General features: G+C 40.3%; 1 protein-coding gene across 4 annotated transcripts in view; it reads left to right on the forward strand.

The window, feature by feature from the left end:
• The window catches only part of BCAS2 (BCAS2 pre-mRNA processing factor), a 30,915-nt gene that overhangs the window by 1,194 nt on the left and 8,519 nt on the right, over nucleotides 1–21,202 (forward strand). The window contains exons 3-8 of one of the 4 annotated variants that reach the window (XM_012466636.3): nucleotides 3,763–3,833; nucleotides 4,706–4,867; nucleotides 9,824–9,874; nucleotides 10,775–10,855; nucleotides 11,362–11,504; nucleotides 13,228–19,297. In XM_012466636.3, the coding sequence (XP_012322059.1) occupies nucleotides 3,763–3,833; nucleotides 4,706–4,867; nucleotides 9,824–9,874; nucleotides 10,775–10,855; nucleotides 11,362–11,488 (492 nt within the window). In that variant the 3' untranslated portion in view covers nucleotides 11,489–11,504; nucleotides 13,228–19,297. Of the gene's footprint in view, nucleotides 1–3,762; nucleotides 3,834–4,705; nucleotides 4,868–9,823; nucleotides 9,875–10,774; nucleotides 10,856–11,361; nucleotides 12,062–13,227; nucleotides 19,298–21,202 lie in introns of those variants that run through there. The other 3 variants (XM_012466635.2, XM_012466634.3, XM_012466637.3) reach the window with 3 other exon arrangements.

Raw genomic sequence — 21,202 nt, forward strand, 5'->3', positions numbered from 1 at the left:
TGGATCACCTGAGGTAGGGAGTTTTGAGACTAGCCTGACCAACATGGAGAAACCCACATCTCTACTAAAAATACAAAAAATTAGTCGGCGCAGTGGTGTATTCCTGTAATCCCAGCTACTCGGGAGGCTGAGGCAGGAGAATCACTTGAACCCAGGAGGCGGAGGTTGCAGTGAGCCAAGGTTGCATCATTATACTCCAGCCTGGGCAACATGAGTGAAACCCCATCTCAAAATTAAAAAGAAAAAAAGAGAGAGAGAGAGAGAGAGGAAGAAGGAGGGGGAAGGGGGGGGGAAGGGGGAAGGGGTGCCTATGCTTGCCTAGGGAGTCAGATGCTTTTCTACTCAACACAGTGAGTAGATACTATTTTAAATGTATAACCTTGAAATACACCCAAGATTCTAGTTAGGGTCTAATTAGCGAAATGAAATGTAAGATATTATTTCTAAATTACTGGATTCAAGTATTTTAATATGTATAGCTTGGAGGTTTTCTCCTCCATTACTCCAATTTATTTATTAAAGGATTATGGCATTAAAAGGCAGTATTTAGCTGGGTGTGGTGGCTCACACCTGTAATCCCAGCACTTTAGGAGGCCAAGGTGTGAGGATCATTTGAGACCAGCCTAGGGAACATAGTGAGACTCTGTCTCTACAAAAGAAAAATTAAAACATTAGCCAGGCATGGTCGCATGCACCTGTAGTCCCAGCTACTCAGGAGTCTGAGGTAGGGGGAGAACTGCTTGAGGTGGGACGATTGCTTGAGTTACAGGCTGCCACAGTGAGCCACAATCATGCCATTGCACTCCAGCCTGGCAACAGAACAAGACCCTGTCTCAAAGAAAATATAAAAAGACAGTATTAACATTAAAGTAACATGAAAAAATTGTTAGTAAATTTGTTGTTGCTATTGTTGTTTTGAGATGTAGTCTCGCTCTGTCGCCCAGGCTGGAGTGCAGTGGTGCCATCTCGGCTCACTGCAAGCTCAACCTCCAGAGCTCAGGTGATTCTCCTGCCTCAGCCTCCCGAGTAGCTGGGATTACAGGTGCCTGCCACCATGCCTGGCTAATTTTCGTATGTTTAGTAGAGGCAGAATTTCAGCATGTTGACCAGGCTGGTCTCAAACTCCTTGCCTCAAGTGATCTGCCTGCCTCAACCTCCCAGAGTGTTGGGATACAGGTGTGAGCCACCACGCCCAGCCTTGGTTAAGTTTTAAGTAAAAGACACGTGTTCCTATGAACATATTTTCCTATGCTTTTTCTATATATTGTTACCTAAATGTAGATGTTAACCACATTAAGAACTAAGTGCAATAATGCTTCCTTACTGGACTAATTTCTGAAGGTTTCAAATAATTGCATTCAATCAGACTTTTTAAAGTACTTTCACCAGTTTTTTTCCCTCTCTCTTAAATACCTTTGTATTAAATAATCAGTAAACTGGGTTCGAGTGATTCTTCTGTAATTAGTTTACTGGTTTACTGGTTATTAATCCTTTGTTTTTTTTTTAGATGAAGTGTTGCTCTGTCACCCAGGCTGGAGTGCAACTCCTAGGCTCACTGCAATCTCCCCCACCCAGGTTCAAGCGATTCTCCTGCCTCAGCCTCCTGAGTAGCTGGGATTACAAGCATGTACTACCATGCCCAACTAATTTTTGTATTTTTATTAGAGAAGGGGTTTCACCATTGTGGCCAGGCTGGTCTCGAACTCCTGACCTCAAGTGATTCACCCGCCTCAGCCTCCCAAAGTGCTGGGATTACAGGTGTGAGCCACCACCGTGACCAGCATCCTTTCTTAGCAACAGTTGCTAATGTATACTGGGCTCACTGTCTTACTTGGTGCACAAAACAGCCCTATACACTATATAACGATGTTTGCTATCCTCATTTTTTTTTTTTGGAGATGGAGTCTCACTCTGTCACCCAGGCTGAAATGCAGTGGCGCAGTCTCAGCTCACTGCAACCTCCGCCTCCTGGGTTCAAGTGATTCTCCTGCTTTAGCCTCCTGAGTAGCTGGGACTACAGGCACCCGCCACCACGCCCAGCCAACTTTTGTATTTTTAGTAAAGATAGGTTTCACCGTATTGCCAGGCTGGTCTCAAACGAATTCCTGACCTTGTGATCCGCCCGCCTTGGCCTCCCAAAGTGCTAGTATTACAGGTGTGAGCCACTGTGCCCAGCCTGCTGTCCCCATTTTTTAGCTGGGAAAACTGCAGCTTAGAGAGGCTAATTGACCAAGACCTTAACCATTCCTCAAACTGCCTCTGAAATTACTCTTTCATTAAATAATTTAACAACTATTTACAAAGGTCTGTTCCATGCTGGGTATTGGAGAACAGGATAGGCAAGGTCCATACTCATGAACCTTACAACCTAGAGTGTTGAGACAGACAATAAATAGATCAGAAAATATCAGATTGTTGATAAATGCCGCACAGAGAATGATAGTGATAAACTGACTGGGTGACTCTTGGTTGGGTGGTTGAGGAAGACCTCTCAAAGCTGAGATGAGACTACTCCATGAGCAGGGATTTTTTTTTTCTATGACTTAGCTCCCTGAACACTGGTTTAGTCTTTGGAGAGAGTTGAGCTAAAATTCCAGATCAGTTACTGACCATGTGAGTTAGATAAGTGTTCCTCCTGTGCCACATGGCTCAAAACTACTTATACCGCATTTTTATACTGCCTCTTATCTAATTATTAGCTTTTACTCCTTGTCTGTCACTGCAGAGTTTTCTAGCTAGAATGTCCTGGTTTTTTTGCACGAAACTAGATAACTACATTTTATTAAGATTGTGTATAATTTAGCAGTAGCCCCAGCAAAATGCTATCTCTCGAAAGAAATGCTTAATACAAAACTTTTAAACGTTAATGCAGGCTTCTGTAAGGCCTTTGATACTTATTCTCTAGTCTAATTGTTAAGATAGTTGAAGCCCTCAGAAAATTAAAATTACATAGAATAACCAAAGTATTACCATAAACGAATATTTTAAGCAGTTATTTATATTCAGGGTAGGAAATATGCAGAACAGAAATGGGATAGGATATTGGCCAAAATGTTGGCCAAAGGAGAATAGCTATACTACATTTACTTGCAAATAGTAAAATTGCCAGAGAAGATAGTGAATATAAAGAAAATAAATTTATTTCTTACATTTCTGGAAGCTGGAATGTCTAAGGTTCACTGGCTGCATCTGGTGAGGGCCTTCTTGCTGATGTGGACTTGGTGTACAGTCCTGAAGCAGCACAGGGCATTACATGGCAAGGTGGGGTACACAAAAGACGAGCTGACTTTTATAACAGACCCACTCTAAGGATAACTCATAAATCTGTGAATGGATTGAGCCTTCATGACCCAATCACCTCTTAAAGGCCCCACTTCTTAATACTGTTACATTGGGGATTAAGTTTCCACATGAGTTTCAGCGGGGATGAACATTCAAACCATAGCACTGTCCAACTGATTCTGATATGCTGCTGGAATTGAGAACCACTGGTTTAGGATTAATCCTTTTCTCTGTGGGCTCCTTAATACATGCCACTTTTCCTGCTTAAGCTGAATATAAAGCTTGTGTGTGTGTGTGTGTGCGTTCGTTCCAGATTCTAGACAGCATTTAACCCAGAAAAGAATTAGGGGAAGGTAAATGATTGATTATAATGGGTAGTATAAAGAATAAATATCTATGTAGCTTAAATCTGTTCTTTGGTGATTGTTAATTTCAATGGTCAACATGATCTTAAAAATCTTTCTCTGATTTACACATCAGACTGACATAATGAGAAATGAATTTGAAAGACTGGCTGCTCGACAACCAATTGAATTGCTCAGTATGAAACGGTAAGAATATTTAAATGGAAATTAAAATTTAGCTTGTTGTAACTCAATAATGAGCTGAGATTTGTGAAGAATGCATTTGCTGGCTAATATTGACAGTATTGGCCAGGCATGGTGGCTCACACCTGTAGTCCCAGCATTTTGGGAGGCTGAGGCTGACGGATTGCTTGAATCCAAGAGTTTGAGACCAGTCTGGGCAACATGGCAAAACTCCATTTCTACCAAAAAATAAATAAATGCAAAACGTAGCTGGGGATGGTGGCACATACCCATGGACCCAGCTACTTGGAAGGCTGAGGTAGGTAGATTGCTTGACCCCCAGGAGATGGGAGTTTGCAGCAAGCCGAGATTGTGCCACTGCACTACAGCCTGGGGGACAGAGGGAGACCCAGTCTTAAAAAAATATATATATATATATATCTTATATGTAGGGGTGGGCAATGTTAAAGGGCTGGATAGTATGAAGAGTGATCATATCCCTTCCCATTTTTTCTCTACCAGGGCATGGATTTGTTAGTGGATGGGTGGGTGTAAGCATTTTACAAAAATGGTAGTGAAGTTTTTGTCTACTACTTTTCCCCTTAATATATTACTGACATCTTAATATTATTAAATATTCTTTAGTAACATCAGTTAATAGCTAATGTAACAGTCTTTTATGTGAATGTAATGTTGCTTATTTAACCAGTTCACATGTAAGTGAACATAATGGTGCTAAATCATATTTGTAAATTGATTGTTAGGATATATTGGTTTCTTATTATAAGGTTGACATTCTCAGTCTTCTGTAGTTGTTATACTTACGGGACATTCTATTGGGAGGAGATATAAAGGCTTGGCAGTATACATGGTTTTATTTTATTTTGTTTTTTCAGATATGAGCTTCCAGCCCCTTCCTCTGGTCAAAAAAATGACATTACTGCATGGCAAGAATGTGTAAACAATTCTATGGCCCAGTTAGAGCATCAAGCAGTTAGAATTGAGAATCTGGAACTAATGTCACAGCATGGATGTAATGCCTGGAAAGTATACAATGAGTAAGAAGGTTTTTTTTTTTCAATCTTCTCTTTTTTTTTTTCCTTTTCTTTCTGTCTCACCCAAAGTTTTAGTACTTTTTAAAAGTATGGGAGGTGCCGGATACGGTGGCACACGCCAGTAATCCCAGCCCTTTGGGAGGCCGAGGCGGGTGGATTGCTTGAGGTTAGGAGTTCAAGGCTAGCCTGGCCAACATGGTGAAACTCTGTCTCTGGGAAAAAAAAAAAAAAATACAAAAAATTAGCTGGGCATGGTGACTCATGCCTGTAATCCCAGCTACTCAGGAGAATGAGGCATGATAATTCCTTGAGGCTGGGAGGCAAAGGTTGCAGTAAGACAAAATTATGCCACTGTACTCCAGCCTAGGTGACAGAATGAGACAGAAAAAAAAAATGCCCACACAGTGGCTTACTCCTATAATCCTAGCACTTCAGGAGGCCGAGGCAGGCAGGTCACCTGAGGTCAGGAGTTTGAGACCAGCCTGGCCAACATGGTGAAACCATATCTCTACTAAAAAAAAACAAAAAAATTAGCCAGGCATGGTGGTTCTCCTATAGTTACAGCTACTCGGGAGGCTGGGGCAGGAGAATTGGTTGAACCTGGCAGGCAGAAGTTGCAGTGAGCTGAGATTATGCCACTGCACTCCAACCAAGTGATAGGGTGAGACTTTGTCTCAAAAAAAAAAAAAGTATGGGTAGGGGAAGTTTGATAATAATATAGCTAGACTTTGTCTTGGGACTGTGTTCTAGAACTACAACCCATATGAAAGGCCACTATTTTGAAACCTACCTCAAAGTTCAAGAGTATTAAGAGGACCTAAACCAAACTACCACATTTATAGTATAATATTGTAAGAAAATGAGTTCTGAGGTCCCATTTACAGAGCACCATTTGATAGAATGTTACGGAGTATTGCTTAAATGGTTGATTCTCATTAGTCATATGGAATGCTCTTTAAGTCCTGTGAACACTGAATTAGCAAATACTGCACAGCTTCTCCTAGGGGAAATATGTACATATACATGTGCACACATATATATATCTCTCACATAGGTTAAAATCTTAAATCCTAAAATAAACTCATCCTGGTAGACTTCTTATTTTATAAAAGAGAAAACAAAGTTGAGAAATGTAAAGCAACTTTCTTGAAACTGCCCCACTAACAGATCCCACACTTGGAACTTGAGCTCCATCCTCTGGTTATTTCTGTATGAGAGCTGAAACAAGAAGGCAAAGCACCTCCTTGTTCATCCTCAGCTGAGAATCTGCATGCTCAGCGGCCCAGATTTTTTTTTCTTTTTTTGAGACAGTTTCATTCTTCTTGCCCAGGCTTCAGCACAATGGCGCGATCTCAGCTCACCGCAACCTCTGCCTCCTGGGTTCAAGTAATTCTCCTGCCTCAGCCTCCTAAGTAGCTGGGATTATAGGCATGCACTACCACGCCTGGGTAATTTTGTATTTTTTTTAGTAGAGACGCGGTTTCTCCATATTGGTCAGACTGGTCTCAAACTGCCGACCTCGAGTGATCCACCTGCCTTGGCCTCCCAAAGTGCTAGGATTACAGGCGTGAGCCACCACGCCGGGCCTAGCTTTAGTATTTATTGCCTATCTAGAATTTGGATTCCTTGCTTATAAAATTCAGTGGTTAGATTATCTGCATGGCCCCTTTGAGCCCTAAAGTTTCCTGAGTGTCTATTAATGATTTAAAGGGAAAAGGCCATTGACCTTCATAACAGTATGTACAACTTTTATTAGAGTGTTTCCTGAAACATAGCTACATATGAAGCAAAACCACAAAATGATAAATACTGTTTCTCAAATCTTCAGAATTATGCGTTAAATATTTGTAGTCACATAATGATCCAGTGGACAAAATCCAGAATTTGGGAAACTCTACAAAGCCTACAACTAACTTTGTTTTTTTGTTTGTTTGTTTATTTGTTTTATGTAAGTGTGTGTGTGTAGCAAGAGGGAAAAAAAGAAAGAATGGGATTAGAGTGACTAAGAAATTTAAGAGACATCAGTAAAAAAATCTGTTTCACAAAATGGAAAAATGTGATTCTTCTCAAGAAGCTTTGTCTAATGGGAAAGATAAGAAGTTTTATGTTTAGTAACCAGTAGTCCATTTTTGGCAATATGGAAGCAAGTACTACATTGTGTGCTGTAGTCTGTCAACTAAGCTGTTAAGCGATGGGGCATTGCCAGGTGTGGTGGTTTATGCCTGTAATCCTAGTGTTTTGGGAGGCTGAAGCAGGAAGATCACTTGAGGCCAAGAGTTTGAGACCAGCCTGGGCAACATAGTGAAACCCTGTCTTTACAAAAAAGAAAATAATAAAAAAAAAATAGCCAGGTATGGTGGTACACACCTGTAGTCTGTCTCAAAAAAGATAGAGATGGGGTATTAAGAATGACAGTTGTTGAAGAAGGGTGAAATTGGGATGTTTAGAAGGAAACAAGGAAAACATTCCAGGAATGGAGAGCATAGATGTAGGGGAAAAAATATTACATTGAAAAGAACATTGCTGTCAACTTACCTGAAAACCTTTAGTGATTCCCTATTACCTGCAAGGTAAGGGCCAAGCTTTTTTTTGAGACAATCTTGCTCTGTCACCCAAGGTGGAATGCAGTGCCACAGTCTTAGCTCACTGTAGCCCTCCCAGGTTCAAGCAATTCTCCTGCCTTAGCCTCCAGAGTAGGTGGGATTATAGATGCATACCACCACACGTGGCTATTTTTTGTAGAGACAGGGTTTCACCAAGTTGGCCAGGCTGGTCTCGAACTCCTGGCTTCAAGTGATCCTCCAGCGTCAGGCTCTCAAAGTGCTGGGATTACGGGTGTGAGCACCTAGTCGGGCCAGGCTTTTTAACGTGGTATTCAAGGCCTTTTCCTTACTACCTCAACTGTAGCCTTTTAACTGAACCCAAACTAGTCCTTTCTCTGGTGATTATCATAAATCCTGCCTCTGGGCCTTTACTTGCCCTTGCCTTTACCTGTTCTACCCAAATTCAGCTTGTTTAGGGATCAGCTCTAATTTGCTTACTTGTCTTCTTCCTTGATTGAAATTCTGCTTCTAGTATTGTCTCCCTCTTCTGAGTAACTATACACAGAATAATTATGCACATCACTTGTTTTCCCTTTGATCACAAAGTGCTCTATAGTGTTGAACATTTCCCTGAGCATATTTTGTCTTCTCCTCCAAATTCAGTGGGCACTTCTCCAGAGGAGGTGTACTATATTTTATCAAAGTATATTTAAGAGGAAGGGTGGGAGAAGGGAGAAGACAAACTAAACTTTCAGGGAGAGCTAATTCAAAGGAAAGCTCCCTGTTGATGGTTAGAAGTCTGGAATAGAGCACTAAAATCAGTAGTCCTCAGGGTGGAATGATTGTTGAAGCCTAGGAAGAGGGGATGACCTGAGGGAAAGCCTAGAGAGGCACAGCTGTTTAAAGACTGAATCTTGAGAGAATTGCAGCTAGTGCAAGGAAATCAGTCAGTAGAGGTAAGAGCATAACTCAGGTGAGCAGCAGAAAATTTGAGTCACGAAAGCCAGGGAACAAAATTAGATCTGGAGCAAGAACACAGTAGAGCCAGATGGGGTTGAAATGGACCCTATAGGTGATTGATCCACTGCCCTAAGAGGAAATTGATATGAAATAGAATTATATCTCAATAAAGCTGTTATTTAAACTTAAGAAGAGATTAAAATCTGTTGTTTTATTCTCTAATGATAATAATCATATGGTACTCTGTATTTTTGAACTTTTCCCCTGTGCTAGTTAAAGCTGACCTGGACTGGTGTCTATTTTTCATTACCCTGTGTATAAGTCACATGTAAATACAGACTGATATCTCAATCTCTAGCTTTCTACAACAGTTATCTTTTTCTCACCTCTCTCTAGTTAGCAGTAGACAGGAGGAGAGAATGACAAGATAAATGTATATACAAAAATAGAGATAAAAGGAGGTTGAGAAAATAATTGAGTATACTCAGATATATTCCATCTTCTCTATGACAGAAAGTAATGACAGTTTAAAAAGTGACAAAAGGCCGTGCTCACACATGTAATTCCAACATTTTGGAGGGGAGGCCAAGGTGGGCAGATTGCTTGAGCCCAGGAGTTCAAGACCAACCTGGGTAACATGGTGAAACCCTGTCTCTAAGAAAAAAAAATAGAAAAATTATTCAGACATAGTGGCTTATGCCTATAATCCAAGCTACTCTGAAGGCCTGAAGTGGGAGGATTGATTCAGCCCGGGAGGGTGAGGCTGCTATGATTGTGCCACCACTTTCCAGCTTGGGCAACAGAGCAAGACTCTGTCTCAAGAAAAAAAACCAGATACAGTGGCTCACACCTATAATCCCAGCACCTAGGGAGGCCGAGGCGGATGGATCACTTGAAGTCAAGAGTTCAAGACCAGCCTGGCCAACATAAGTGAAACCCCACCTCTACAGAAAAAATACAAAAATTAGCAAAGCATGACAATACGTACCTGTAATCCAGGTACTTGGGAGGCTGAGGCAGGAGAATCACTTGACCAGGAGGCAGAGACTTCCGGTGAGCTGAGATCACACCACTGCATTCCACCCTGGGCAACAGAGCGAGACTCTGTCTCAAAAAAAAAAAAAGTGACCCAAGTACTCGAAGTATCAAGCAGGGCATGGTGGCTCATGTCTGTAATCCTAGCAGTTTGGGAGGCCGAGGAGGGAGGATTGCAGGTCCTTGGGAGGCTAAGGCAGGAGGATTACTTGAGGTTGGGAGGTGAAGGCTGCAGTGAGCCGTGATGACACCACTGCATTCCAGCATGGGTGACAGTGCTCGATTATGGAGTGTCCAACATATTTCTTGTCACAGAGCTCCATAAATAAAATTTTTAGCAGAAAAACTTGAAAAAGTTCACTTTTAATTGGTACTGTTAGATTTTAATGTATTTTAATCTGATTTTCCTCTTTTCCTTCAGAAATCTAGTTCATATGATTGAACACGCACAGAAAGAACTTCAGAAGTTAAGGTAAATTGTTTTTTCCTGTTACAGAGTAAAGTTTAAGTGAACCTTTAATAAACAGAATAGGAGGAAAAAGCAATGAGACTGCAGTCAGATGAAAGTATAACCATTGATCTACTCTCTTTGTTCATCATCTGGCAATGGATTTGCCCTACCTTAGTAGAGGAGAAATAGGCCTGAGATCTGAAAACATCTCTGTCACTTGCCATTTGTAAGTCTACAGACAGACACTTTTAAGAGAGAAAAAGTTGCAGAATAACACATTGATTTTTAAAACCAATTTCTACACACACATATAGGAAAGGACACCCACCAAAAACTCAACAGCAGTTATTAGGAAAAAGGAGACATGCATGGGAGGAGGGACTTGAGAATTGTAATCTGTGTGTGCTCATGTGTGTGAGATTTCTCACAATTAGCACGTTTTACGAAACTTGTAATAAAAAAAATCATTAGAAGAAAAGTAATGTCTCCAGGCATGGTGGCTTACGCCTGTAATCCCAGCACTTTGGGAGGTCGAGGCAGACGGATCACCTGAGGTCAGGAGTTCAAGACCAGCCTGACCACATGGAGATACCCCATCTCTACTAAAAATACAAAATTAGCCAGGCGTGGTGGTAGATGACTGTAATCCCAGCTACTCGGGAGGCTGAGGCAGGAGAATCGCTTGAACCAGGGAGGCAGAGGTTGTGGTGAGCTGAGATCGTGCCATTGCACTCCCTCCTGGGCAACAAGAGCAAAACTCCATCTCAAAAAGAAAAGAAAAAAAGGTAATTTCTACAGTTAGCCTGTAACTGTACATAATATTGTTCTCATGGGATTAAGATATTTTCTTATGTTAGAGTTTTCTGTTGATTCAGGTCTTAGTTTAAAATGTAACAGGGTGGTATAAATAATTTTTTACAGAAAACATATTCAGGATTTAAACTGGCAGAGAAAGAACATGCAACTCACAGCTGGATCTAAATTGAGAGAAATGGAGTCAAAGTGAGTATCTATCATCTTTTAAATTGCTAACCCTTTACCTGCTTTTCCACAATTGTGCCTTGAATTTTTTTAAATGGAAAGTTAAAAGTGAAAGTTAAGCTGGGCACAGTGGCTCACACCTGTAATCCCAGAACACTGGGAGGCCGAGGCAGGTGGATCACCTGAGGTCAGGAGTTTGAGACCAGCCTGGCCGACATGGTGAAACACCATCTCTACTAAAGTATAAAATATTAGCCGGGCATGGTAGTGTGTGCCTGTAATCCCAGCTACTTGACAGACTGAGGCAGGAGAATCACTTGAACCCAGGAGGCGGAGGTTGCGGTGAGCCGAGATTGCTCTACTGTACCTCCAGCCTGGGCAACAAGAGCAAAACTCCATCTCAAAAAAAAAAAAAGGTGAAGCTTAGTGTTATGGCCTTAGGTAAACATGTATATACATTTAAGATAAAATCTTGTAAGAGAAATTTTACATTGAGTAATTTTTTTTCCTTTTTCCCCCCATTCTAGTTGGGTATCCCTGGTCAGTAAGAATTACGAGATCGAACGGACAATTGTTCAGCTAGAAAATGAAATCTATCAAATTAAGCAGCAACATGGAGAGGCAAACAAAGAAAACATCCGGCAAGATTTCTGAGAAGACAGTTTAGCAGGTAGAAGAAAAGTTGGGCTTTCACAAAAAGCATCTGAGCTTTTAATTAACTGTGAAGGACAACAGCATCTTCCCCTAAAACCATTGATGTTTAAATGTTTAGAAATCATAGAATGTGTGGGCTGCTATAGTAATTCTATTTGTATATCTCAAAAGAATTAAAATATCTAGCTTGTTGGTATTTTTTTAGCCATTAAAAAAATAATCTTTAGGCTTTCAAAATAAGTACGATTTTAGAATAATTTTATGTCATAGAATTAAGTTTGAGCCATGGGGGCCATATTTTGTATCGAAGGATGTTTATTTAAAGCTTTCAACATGTACAGGAAGTTGGGAACTTTTGGGTTATAACTTTGTCTAATAAAGAGATAGTTCTAAACACATTATTAATTACCAAACAAGACTTCAGAAATATAGTGACTGTACAGTCATCGTTACCATCATCATCATAGGTAACAGTTATATCAAACAATATGTGCTGAACACTGTTCTGAACACTTAGGTAGATGAACTAGATGTATATGAATAAAAATCATTTGGTTCTCACAAAAACCTCAAGACGTAGTTACTGTTTTTCTCATATATGGACATATAACAGACACTAGTTAAGTAACATAACTTGCCAAAGTATTTTGTTGTTTTTGGTGTTGTTTATTTTTGTTTTTGAGATGGCCTTTTGCTCTTGTTGCCCAGGCTGGAGTGCAATGGTGCAATCTTGGCTTACTGCAACCTCCACTTCCCGGGTTCGAGTGATTCTCCTGCCTCAGCCTCCTTTTCTTTTTTTTTTGAGCCGTAGTCTCTGTCACCCAGGCTGGAGTGCAGTGGTGCAGTCTCAACTCACCGCAACCTCCACCTCCCCAGTTCAAGTCATTCTCCTGCCTTAGCCTCTTGAGTAGCTGGGACTACAGGCATGTGCCACCATGCCTGGCTAATTTTTCGTATTTTTAGTAGATGGGGTTTCACTGTGTTAGTCAGGATGGCAGGATGGTCTCAACCTCCTGACCTCATGATCCGCCTGCCTTAGCCTCCCAAAGTGCTGGGATTACAGGCATGAGCCACCACACCTGGCCAACTTGCCACAGTTTTATAGCTGAAAGTGTCAGCTTTTTTGTGGAAAATGTCAGCCAGGTTTTGAACCTAATAGTCCAGCTCCAGAGTTAATGTTCTTACTTCTCTACTTGTAAAGAAGTAAATTGTATAAAAGATTCTTGCCCAATTCAGAAAAAATATTTGCAACATATCAAAAGGTAATCTTGCAACATATCAAAAGGTGTGGTGGCTCATGCCTGTAATCCCAGTGCTTTGGGAGGCCAAGGCAGGAGGATCAATTGTGTCCAGGAGTTCAAGGCTACCATAAGCTGTAATTATGACACTGCACACCACCCTGGGTGACAGCATGACCCTGTCTCAAAACAATGAAGCAAGATAGTCTTAATGTGTACAGACTGACTAAAATTATTGAGAAATACTCATCTCAATAATTAATAAATATAAATTGAAAAATATAAAAAATTTTCAATTTTGAAAAATGTGAAAAGATGTTCAGCATTATAACACAAAATAAACCTATAACTTTTTGATCTATGACAGTAATAAATGGTACTTTCGAAGGTACGTTAAGACAATTGAGAGCAACATTTCTGTGTTGAAGACGGGGATTATGGGAATGAATGCATACTGAATGTTTTCCTCCATCTCTTCATTTCACACCCTTGGCCTCTCAGAAGGAAATTGGAAGAGTCTTGTGGAGAATTTGACCAGCCTAAGAGAAAAGACCTATTAAAGTTGTTGAAATTGAGTTTCCCAACAAATGACCAAGCCAGGACATGGAGCAGAGAGGCTCAACAAACCACCCCCTACCCGACCGACACAGCTTTTAAACCATGTTTTAGCTCCCCACTTTTAAGCATGAACAGACAGTTGAGGATCACCAGATAAGGCAGTTCTACATTGTGAAAGACAAAGAGCAAAGCAAATCTGGGAAAGACTGGAGAAAACATGGTGCAATAAGAAAACTTTTTCTTTTTAAAAAACTATATCCTCAGGCTGGGTGTGGTAGCTCATGCCTATAAATCCCAGCACTTTGGGAGGCCAAGGTGGGAGAATAACTTGAGCTCAGAAATTTGAGACCAGCCTGGACAACATAGTGAGACCCCCATCTCTACAAAAAATATATAAACTAGCCAGACATGGTGGTGTGTGCCTGCAGTCCCAGCTACTTGGGAGGCTGAGGCAGGAAGATTGCTTGAGTCCAGGAGTTCAAGCCTTTAATGAGTTGTGATTGTGACACTGCACTCCAGCCTGGGTGACAGAGCCAGACCCAGTCTCAAAAAAGAAAAAAATATATCCTCAGATAGGTAAGATACTACAGCCATAATAGTATACAAGATGCTATTTTATTAAGAAACAGAACAAAACAGCTCTTAGAAATTAAAAAATATGGTAGCAGAAGTTAAAATTCAGTGGAAAAGTTAGGAATTAAAGTTGACAAACTCACAGAAAGTGGAGCCAAAAAAGACAACCATGGAAAACAGAAGAGAAAATAGGACCAGTCTGGAAAGTCAATAGCCGAATAACCTGAGAGAACAGGAGGGAAGAAGTCATCAAAGTAATTAAGAATTTTCCATAACTGATTGATAGATAGAATTTCCAGAGTCAAAAAGTCACAGCACAGTGGATGAAAATAGACCAACTCCAGAGCATTTATTTGTGAGATACAAGAACACGCAAGCACAGGAAGATTCTGTAAGCATGTAGGGGTAGGAGGAGGGGCAGATTGTTACATACAATGTTACATATAAAGGATCAAGCATCAATATCTTCAAGCTTCTCAACAGCATCTTGGGAAGCTAGAAAGAAGATAATAGAGAAGTGCCTTTGGAATTCTTACAAAAAGTTATTTCCAACCTAAAACTACGTAGCCTAGGGTTAGGCTCTCTATAAGCCTGTATGTCTCTATAACCCTTGACAAATGATATTCCAGAAGTAAATGCTTTTGAGCTCTCATCTGTCTCAAAGTATCTTTATTCCCTAACGCTGTGGAAGTAAATACTTTTGAGCTCTCATCTGTCTGAAAATATCTTTATTCCCTAACCCTTGGCTTATAGAGGATTAGGGAATACAGATACTTTGAGATAGATGAGAGCTCAAAAGCATTTACTTCCTGAATATCATTTGTCAAGGGGCTGTTGAGGAATGCGTGCTCTTAGGGAAGCAGTGACTGGAGTCTTCCAAAGAGCTTGGGGAAGGGCTCTTGGGATTATATCTGTACACGCCATAGAAGGCAACTGGTTCAGATTGGAACACTGGTTCATGAGAGCTGTCATCACAAAGATGCCTGCTATCATTGTACCATCATTTTACACTGAGAAACACCCCAGGGGAAATTGGCCCACAATCTGACCATGTTCTTTCCCCCGCCCAACAGGTTATTGGGGTACGGGTGGGGGTTGGTTCCATGAGTAAGTTCTTTAGTGGTGATTTGTGAGATTTTGGTACATCATCACCCAAGCAGTATATGCTGCACCGTATTTGTAGTCTTTTCTCTATTGCCCCACTCCCACCCTTCCTCCCAAGTTCCCAAAACCGTGTTCTAATGAAGTTCCTGTTCCTTCCTTGACCTGCTGGAAATGTTCTACTGTGTACCTACTCTTGGAGAGATTACAAGTAGGAAATTCATAGGAGTTCATCCCTGACCTTATGCCTGCCAAATGTGCATTCCAGCCTGGCCAGAAACTCCAACAATATTAAGCCCTTTGTTTCCAAGAAATCACAAAGCTTTGTTCCCTCACTTCTCCAGAATAGGCTTTGTGACTGTCAGGGAAGCTGAAGCCAGACCAGCGTATTTTTCCCTGGGGGCTTTCATCCAACCATCGAAATTGTGCCTTTTCTTTACAAAGGTAGGCTGTGCTTACTTCACAGTTTCTATATTAATTACCTTTCATATTCATTTACATGTAGATAGTTGTGGAAGGCCGAAAAATGGCCCCTAGAGATGTCCAGATCTTAATCCCTGGAACGTATTAATATGTTACTTTCCATGGCAAAAGGAACTTTGCACGTGATTAAGGTTCTTAAAGTGAGATTATCCTGGATGATTTTGGTAGATCAATGTAATCCCAAGGGTCTTTATAAGAGGGAGGGAGGTAGACAGTGAAGGGTTAGAGAGGAGAAAAGATGCTAACCTGCTGGCTTTCAAGATGAAGGAAGCAGGCCATGAGCCGAGGAATGCAGGTGGTGTCTAGAAACTGGAAAAGGCAAGGAAACAAATCTCCCATCAGAGTGTTGGCCAGGAGGAACTGCTTTGCAGACCTGCTTTATTCTGACTTCCAGAACTGTAAGATGGTAAATATGTTTTGCTTTAAGCCACCCACTTTATAACAATTTGCTACAGCACTGACAGGAAACTAATACAGTAATTAGTGAAGAGTAATGATAAATGTTTGATTTAAAATGGTGAAAAATATACATATGTTTATTATAGGCAATTCAGAAAATACAGGTAAAAAGAAAATGAAAATTATTCATAAGATTGCCACTCAAGGTACTATTTTTATTTAGTGCCAGAAGAACACAGAAACAACATTTCATTTAATTTCAATAGAAATTTGTTGGATACCATGGAATCAAAAATAAGATGGACTAATGGGACACTCTGTAAACCTATTTATGAACAGAAGTTTCTATTTCTGTTTCACCTTGCTTTCTACCCTGAGGACTAATATTTATTACATTAGATCCACTTTGCTTCCTCTATCCTTAGGAATGTATTTCTGCATGTTAGAACTCTATTTGCAAGTGACAGAAAGCTAACTAAAACTACCTTAAGCAGTAAAGGGAGATTTATTGGTTCATTTAATTTGTAAGCACAGAGGTGGAACTAGCTGCATCATCAACTAAATCCAAGGATTCCAGTTGGGCATGGTCGCTCATGCCTATAATCGCAGTGCTTTGGGCAGGCTCAGACAGGAGTTTGAGGCTGCAGTGAGTTAGGATCACACAGCCATACTCCAACCTGGGTGACAGAGTGAGACCCTGTCTCAAAAAAATTTTTTTTCAATAAATAAAATTTAAAAAATCATTCCAGAGATCTCATGTCATCCTGTTTTTTCATCTCTCTGTTTCTCCTTCTGGCCATATTGTCTCCTACAGATAGGCTTCCTCTATACTAAAGGCCAAAGCCACAGGCAGCTCTGGACTTACATCATCCCAGTTTAGCAGCCTTAGAAGAAAGCAAATATATCAGTACATATTATTCCAGAGGATTTTGATTGATTGATGTGCTCTAAATTTCATGTTCAGTCCTTAGATTCAGAAGTATAGCTAGGACTTGGGAGCGCTGTGATTGGCCAGGTATTGATCATATACCTGTAGAATTAAGGGTAGAGTACCATACTTGGCAGTTGATAAGATTAGAGTAATATCTCTAATATTAAAAGAGGGGTCTCTTACCCAGACTAAGATAGGATGGTGCTTCTATCAGGAGAGGAAGTAGTTAGGCAGATAAAGATAACATGTCTGTTATACCCTGGATCTTACTTGGGTTAAGAGGCAACCCCTTGGCACGCCTGTAATCCTCACACTTGGGGAGGTTGAGGGGAAAGAATCACTTGAGGCCAGCAGTTCAAGACCAACTTGGCCAACATAGTGAGACCTTGTCTTGATAAAATAAAAGACAGAGATCACCCCTTTCACTTCCAGTATGATAAGTAGCTCACCCAACTACACCCTAGGAATTTTTTTTCTTTTTAAAGAAAAATATAGCCGGGCACAGTGGCTCACGCCTGTAATCCTGGCACTTTTGGAGGCCAATGCAAGTGGATCACAAGTTCAGGAGTTCAAGACCAGCCTGATGATGAAATCTCGTCTCTACTAAAAACACAAAAATTAGCTGGGCATGGTGGTGCACACCTGTAATCTCAACTACTCAAGAAGCTGAGGCAGGAGAATTGCTTAAACCCAGCAGGCAGAGGTTGCAGTGAGCCAAGATCACACCACTGCACTCCAGCCTGGGCGACAGAGGGAGACACCATCTCAAAAAAAAAAAGAAAAAATAGGTTATATTTATCATGGCATAATTTTAGTAGTGAAGAACTGGGATGGTCTGTCTTTTTCATAGTTTGTGCTGGGAAATAGCCGTAAAAGTCAATAAGCTTGGTGTTGTAGTTTGTTGAGAGATGTGGGCTAAGTAATTTGTTATTCACTGTAACTTTAAGATCTGCAGTTTTTAGCCGGGCACAGTGGCTCACACCTGTAATCCCAGCACTTTAGGAGGCTTAGGTGAGAGGAACGCTGAAACCCAGGAGTTTGAGATCAGCTTGTGACCAACATAGTGAGACCCCTGTTTTAAACAAACAAAACTCTGCAGTTTTTTGTTTTTTGAGACAAGGTCTCACTCTGCACCCAGACTGGAGTACAGTGGTGCAATCCTTGCTCACTGCAACCTCCACCTCCTAGGTCCAAACAGTTCTCCTGCCTCAGCCTCCTGAATAGCTGGGACTATAGGCGCATGCCACCATGGCCAACTAGTACTTGTATGTTTAGTAGAGACAGGGTTTCGCCATGTTGGCCAGGCTGGTCTCGAACTCAAGTCCTCAAGTGATCCACTCACCTCAGCCTCACAAAGTGCTGGGATTACAGGCTTGAGCCCCCACGCCCAGCCAAAACCTTCAGGTTTTAATAACATTCTAAATATATTGTACAGATTCAAGATCATCTTTGTTATTTTCTCCTATAATAATAGAAGTTTTAGCTGGGTAGCTGGGTATATGGATGCTCAACTGAAAACTAACTGCCCAGCTTCCTGTCGAACCCCGTCCATATGCTATGTGACTAGGTTATGTCCAATGAGATAGGAACTGAAGTGATGTGTACAACTTGCAAATCCTGCTTTTAATTACCACATTTTACCAACCTGAAGTCTTTTTTTTTTTTTTTTTTTCTTGAGACAGGGTCTCACTCTGTTGTGCAGTCTAGAGTGTAGTGGCCAATCTCAGCTCACTGCAACCTCAATCTCCTGGGCTTAAGTCATCCTTCCTCCTCAGCCTCCCGAGTAGTTGGGATTACAAGCAGGCACCACCACACCCAGCTAATTTTTCTGTTCTTCTGTAGAAATGGAATTTTGTCATGTTGCTTAGGCTGATCTCGAACACCTAGGCACAAGTGTTCCACCCACCTCGGTCTCCCAAAGTGCTAGGATTACAAGTGTGAGCCACCAGACTCAGCCAACAGTTTCTCTAATGTATATTTTTTTTCTCTAGATCTTAAAGAAGTTTGGTCAAGTAATTTGGATATGAACTTTAAGAGTACATAATTCAGGATAATAAAAAGCTCAGCTTCATCTTAGCTCAGTGTTCCCTTCTTCCTCACACCACACAACTAAATGCTTTCAAAGGAATACACTGTTGATGTGTGTACAACTTAGTCTTAAATTGAATTCTGTTAATGGCCATATATATTAGACCTTTGCTTATAATTACAGTTAAATTTTACCACTCACTAAAACTGACCCTAAGAATATCTCCTTCGTCACACTTAAATGTTACTTGGCTTATTTTCTATTTTGTGGTTTTCACTAAGTTTCAAGATCTTTTCAGTCTGTATTCTGTTATACTCTCCTCCTACTTTTAAAAGAGGGCCTGCTTATTTCCTGTAGTATTCTTGTTTGACCCTAGAGGGCAGAAGGTCATTAAAAATTAAAATTAATTACCCATGCAGCAGCAATGTATACCTGTCTGCTCTTCATTACCTGACTTGAGAAAATGGAGATAATTAAATTTACTCTGGTGTTTCATATATTGAAGGATCCTTGCATTTTTTTCAGAGTTTAAATTTAATTTCACATAGACTTCACTTCTATTGTTAAAATTATAAAGTGCATCTAACTCACCAGAAGAGTCTAAAATAATCAACTTGTCCTGCTAAATTGTCAAATTCACACTTTGGAGATTTATAAAGAAACAGAGCTCTACTTTATATAGAGTAGCAATTATCTTGCCACCTTGAATCTCAATTTCTAACAAAAAATAAACAATAGTGGATATTTATGAGTTCCAGTTATTCTGGATTACTTTGTTCCATTTTTAAAAATGCAGTGTTAGTATACCAATAACAGGAAAAACAGATTCGAAAATTGGAAACTACAGTAGAATAAAACAATGAAAATTGTAACATAATAAAATTTTATCATGAGTAATTATACAAATTCCCAGTTTCCTTTCAAACTCACTGAGTTTAGTCTATTATAAAAAGGGACTTTATAAAGGAATCAAATATCTTTAATACATCAGAGCCTTTTGTGACATAATAGAGTATAACACAATAAGCACATCATTTTATGTTAATACTAACTAATCAATTGTAATTGGTATAATTACTACTTTGCTATTTTCTCCTAGTATTCATTATTGCTGAATACATAATTACAGCACAGGATATAATTTATTCTTTGGCAATCTGTCAATTACAGACCCAGCATTTTCAATATATTTCCCTTTGCAGAATTTGTTGTAATATAAAGAATGCCATATAAACCCATCTATTTCCGTGTTAAAAACTTGGTAATTGCAGTGAGCACTGAATGTTATTTGTCTCTAAAACTGTGTCTGTTAATTGTGTTGAGGACATTTTACTTTTCTTTTCTTTTCTTTTTTCTTGAGACGGAGTTTCGCTTTTGTTACCCAGGCTGGAGTGCAATGGTGCAATCTCAGCTCACGGCAATCTCCGCCTCCTGGGTTCAAGCAATTCTTCTGCCTCAGCCTCCTGAGTAGCTGGGACTACAGGCACTCGCCACCATGCCCAGCTAATTTTTGTATTTTTAGTAAAGACGGGGTTTCACCATGTTGACCAGGATGGTCTTGATCTCTTGACCTCGTGATCCACCCACCTCAGCCTCCCAAAGTGCTGGGATTATAGGCATGAGCCACTGCTCCAGGCCTACTTTATTTTTTATTATGTTTTTATTTTTGCCCTTTGCAAACAGAAGAAATAACATTTTTAAAAACAGACATCATAAGGACAAAAAAGTGATGTAGGAACTGGGAGGGGTGGCTTATGCCTGTAATCCCAACTACTAGGGAGACCGAGATGGGAGGACCGCTTAAGCCCAGGAGTTCAAGGCTACATTGAGCCATGATCATGCCACTGCACTCCAGCCTGGGCAACAAAGCAAGACCCTGCCTTGAAAAAAAAAAAAATTAATAAAAAAAATCTAAAAAGGACATAGGCCATTGGAAATATAGATGGCCGATTTCCCATTTATCACCCTTGATCTTTCCCTCTTAAAAGCTACCAGACCAATTATCTTAGCAAGATTTTTGGCAGGGGTACTTTGATGTTCTGAACACTCTGAGGTAACCATTCTAACAATGCTGATCACTTTATTACCACCAACTTTACAATTGTTTTTTTCCCATTTTTGTTCCAAGTTTTAAATTTCCGAACTTTGTTCGTGGAGCTTTTAAACTAAAGGAGAGTAACGAGAGCTGTCTGATAGTGTCATAGTTGGTGATTTTTTTTTAAGTGGTACTAAGCACCAAGGATATAGATTAAAATATTTTAGATAAGTAAGGAAAAAAAAACACTGTAAAATTTCCAGCTGTGGACTACCTTCGCGAAGTACCTCGTGTGTCCAACGGTATTATTATACAAGACACTGAGCAATGCACTCCATTAACCAATGGTATATCCTGCTAAGGCATA

The sequence above is a fragment of the Aotus nancymaae genome, unplaced genomic scaffold, assembly GCF_030222135.1.
Source record: "Aotus nancymaae isolate 86718 unplaced genomic scaffold, 86718_ANA_hifiasm-v0.15.2.pri h1tg000007l, whole genome shotgun sequence".
Taxonomy (NCBI): domain Eukaryota; kingdom Metazoa; phylum Chordata; class Mammalia; order Primates; family Aotidae; genus Aotus; species Aotus nancymaae.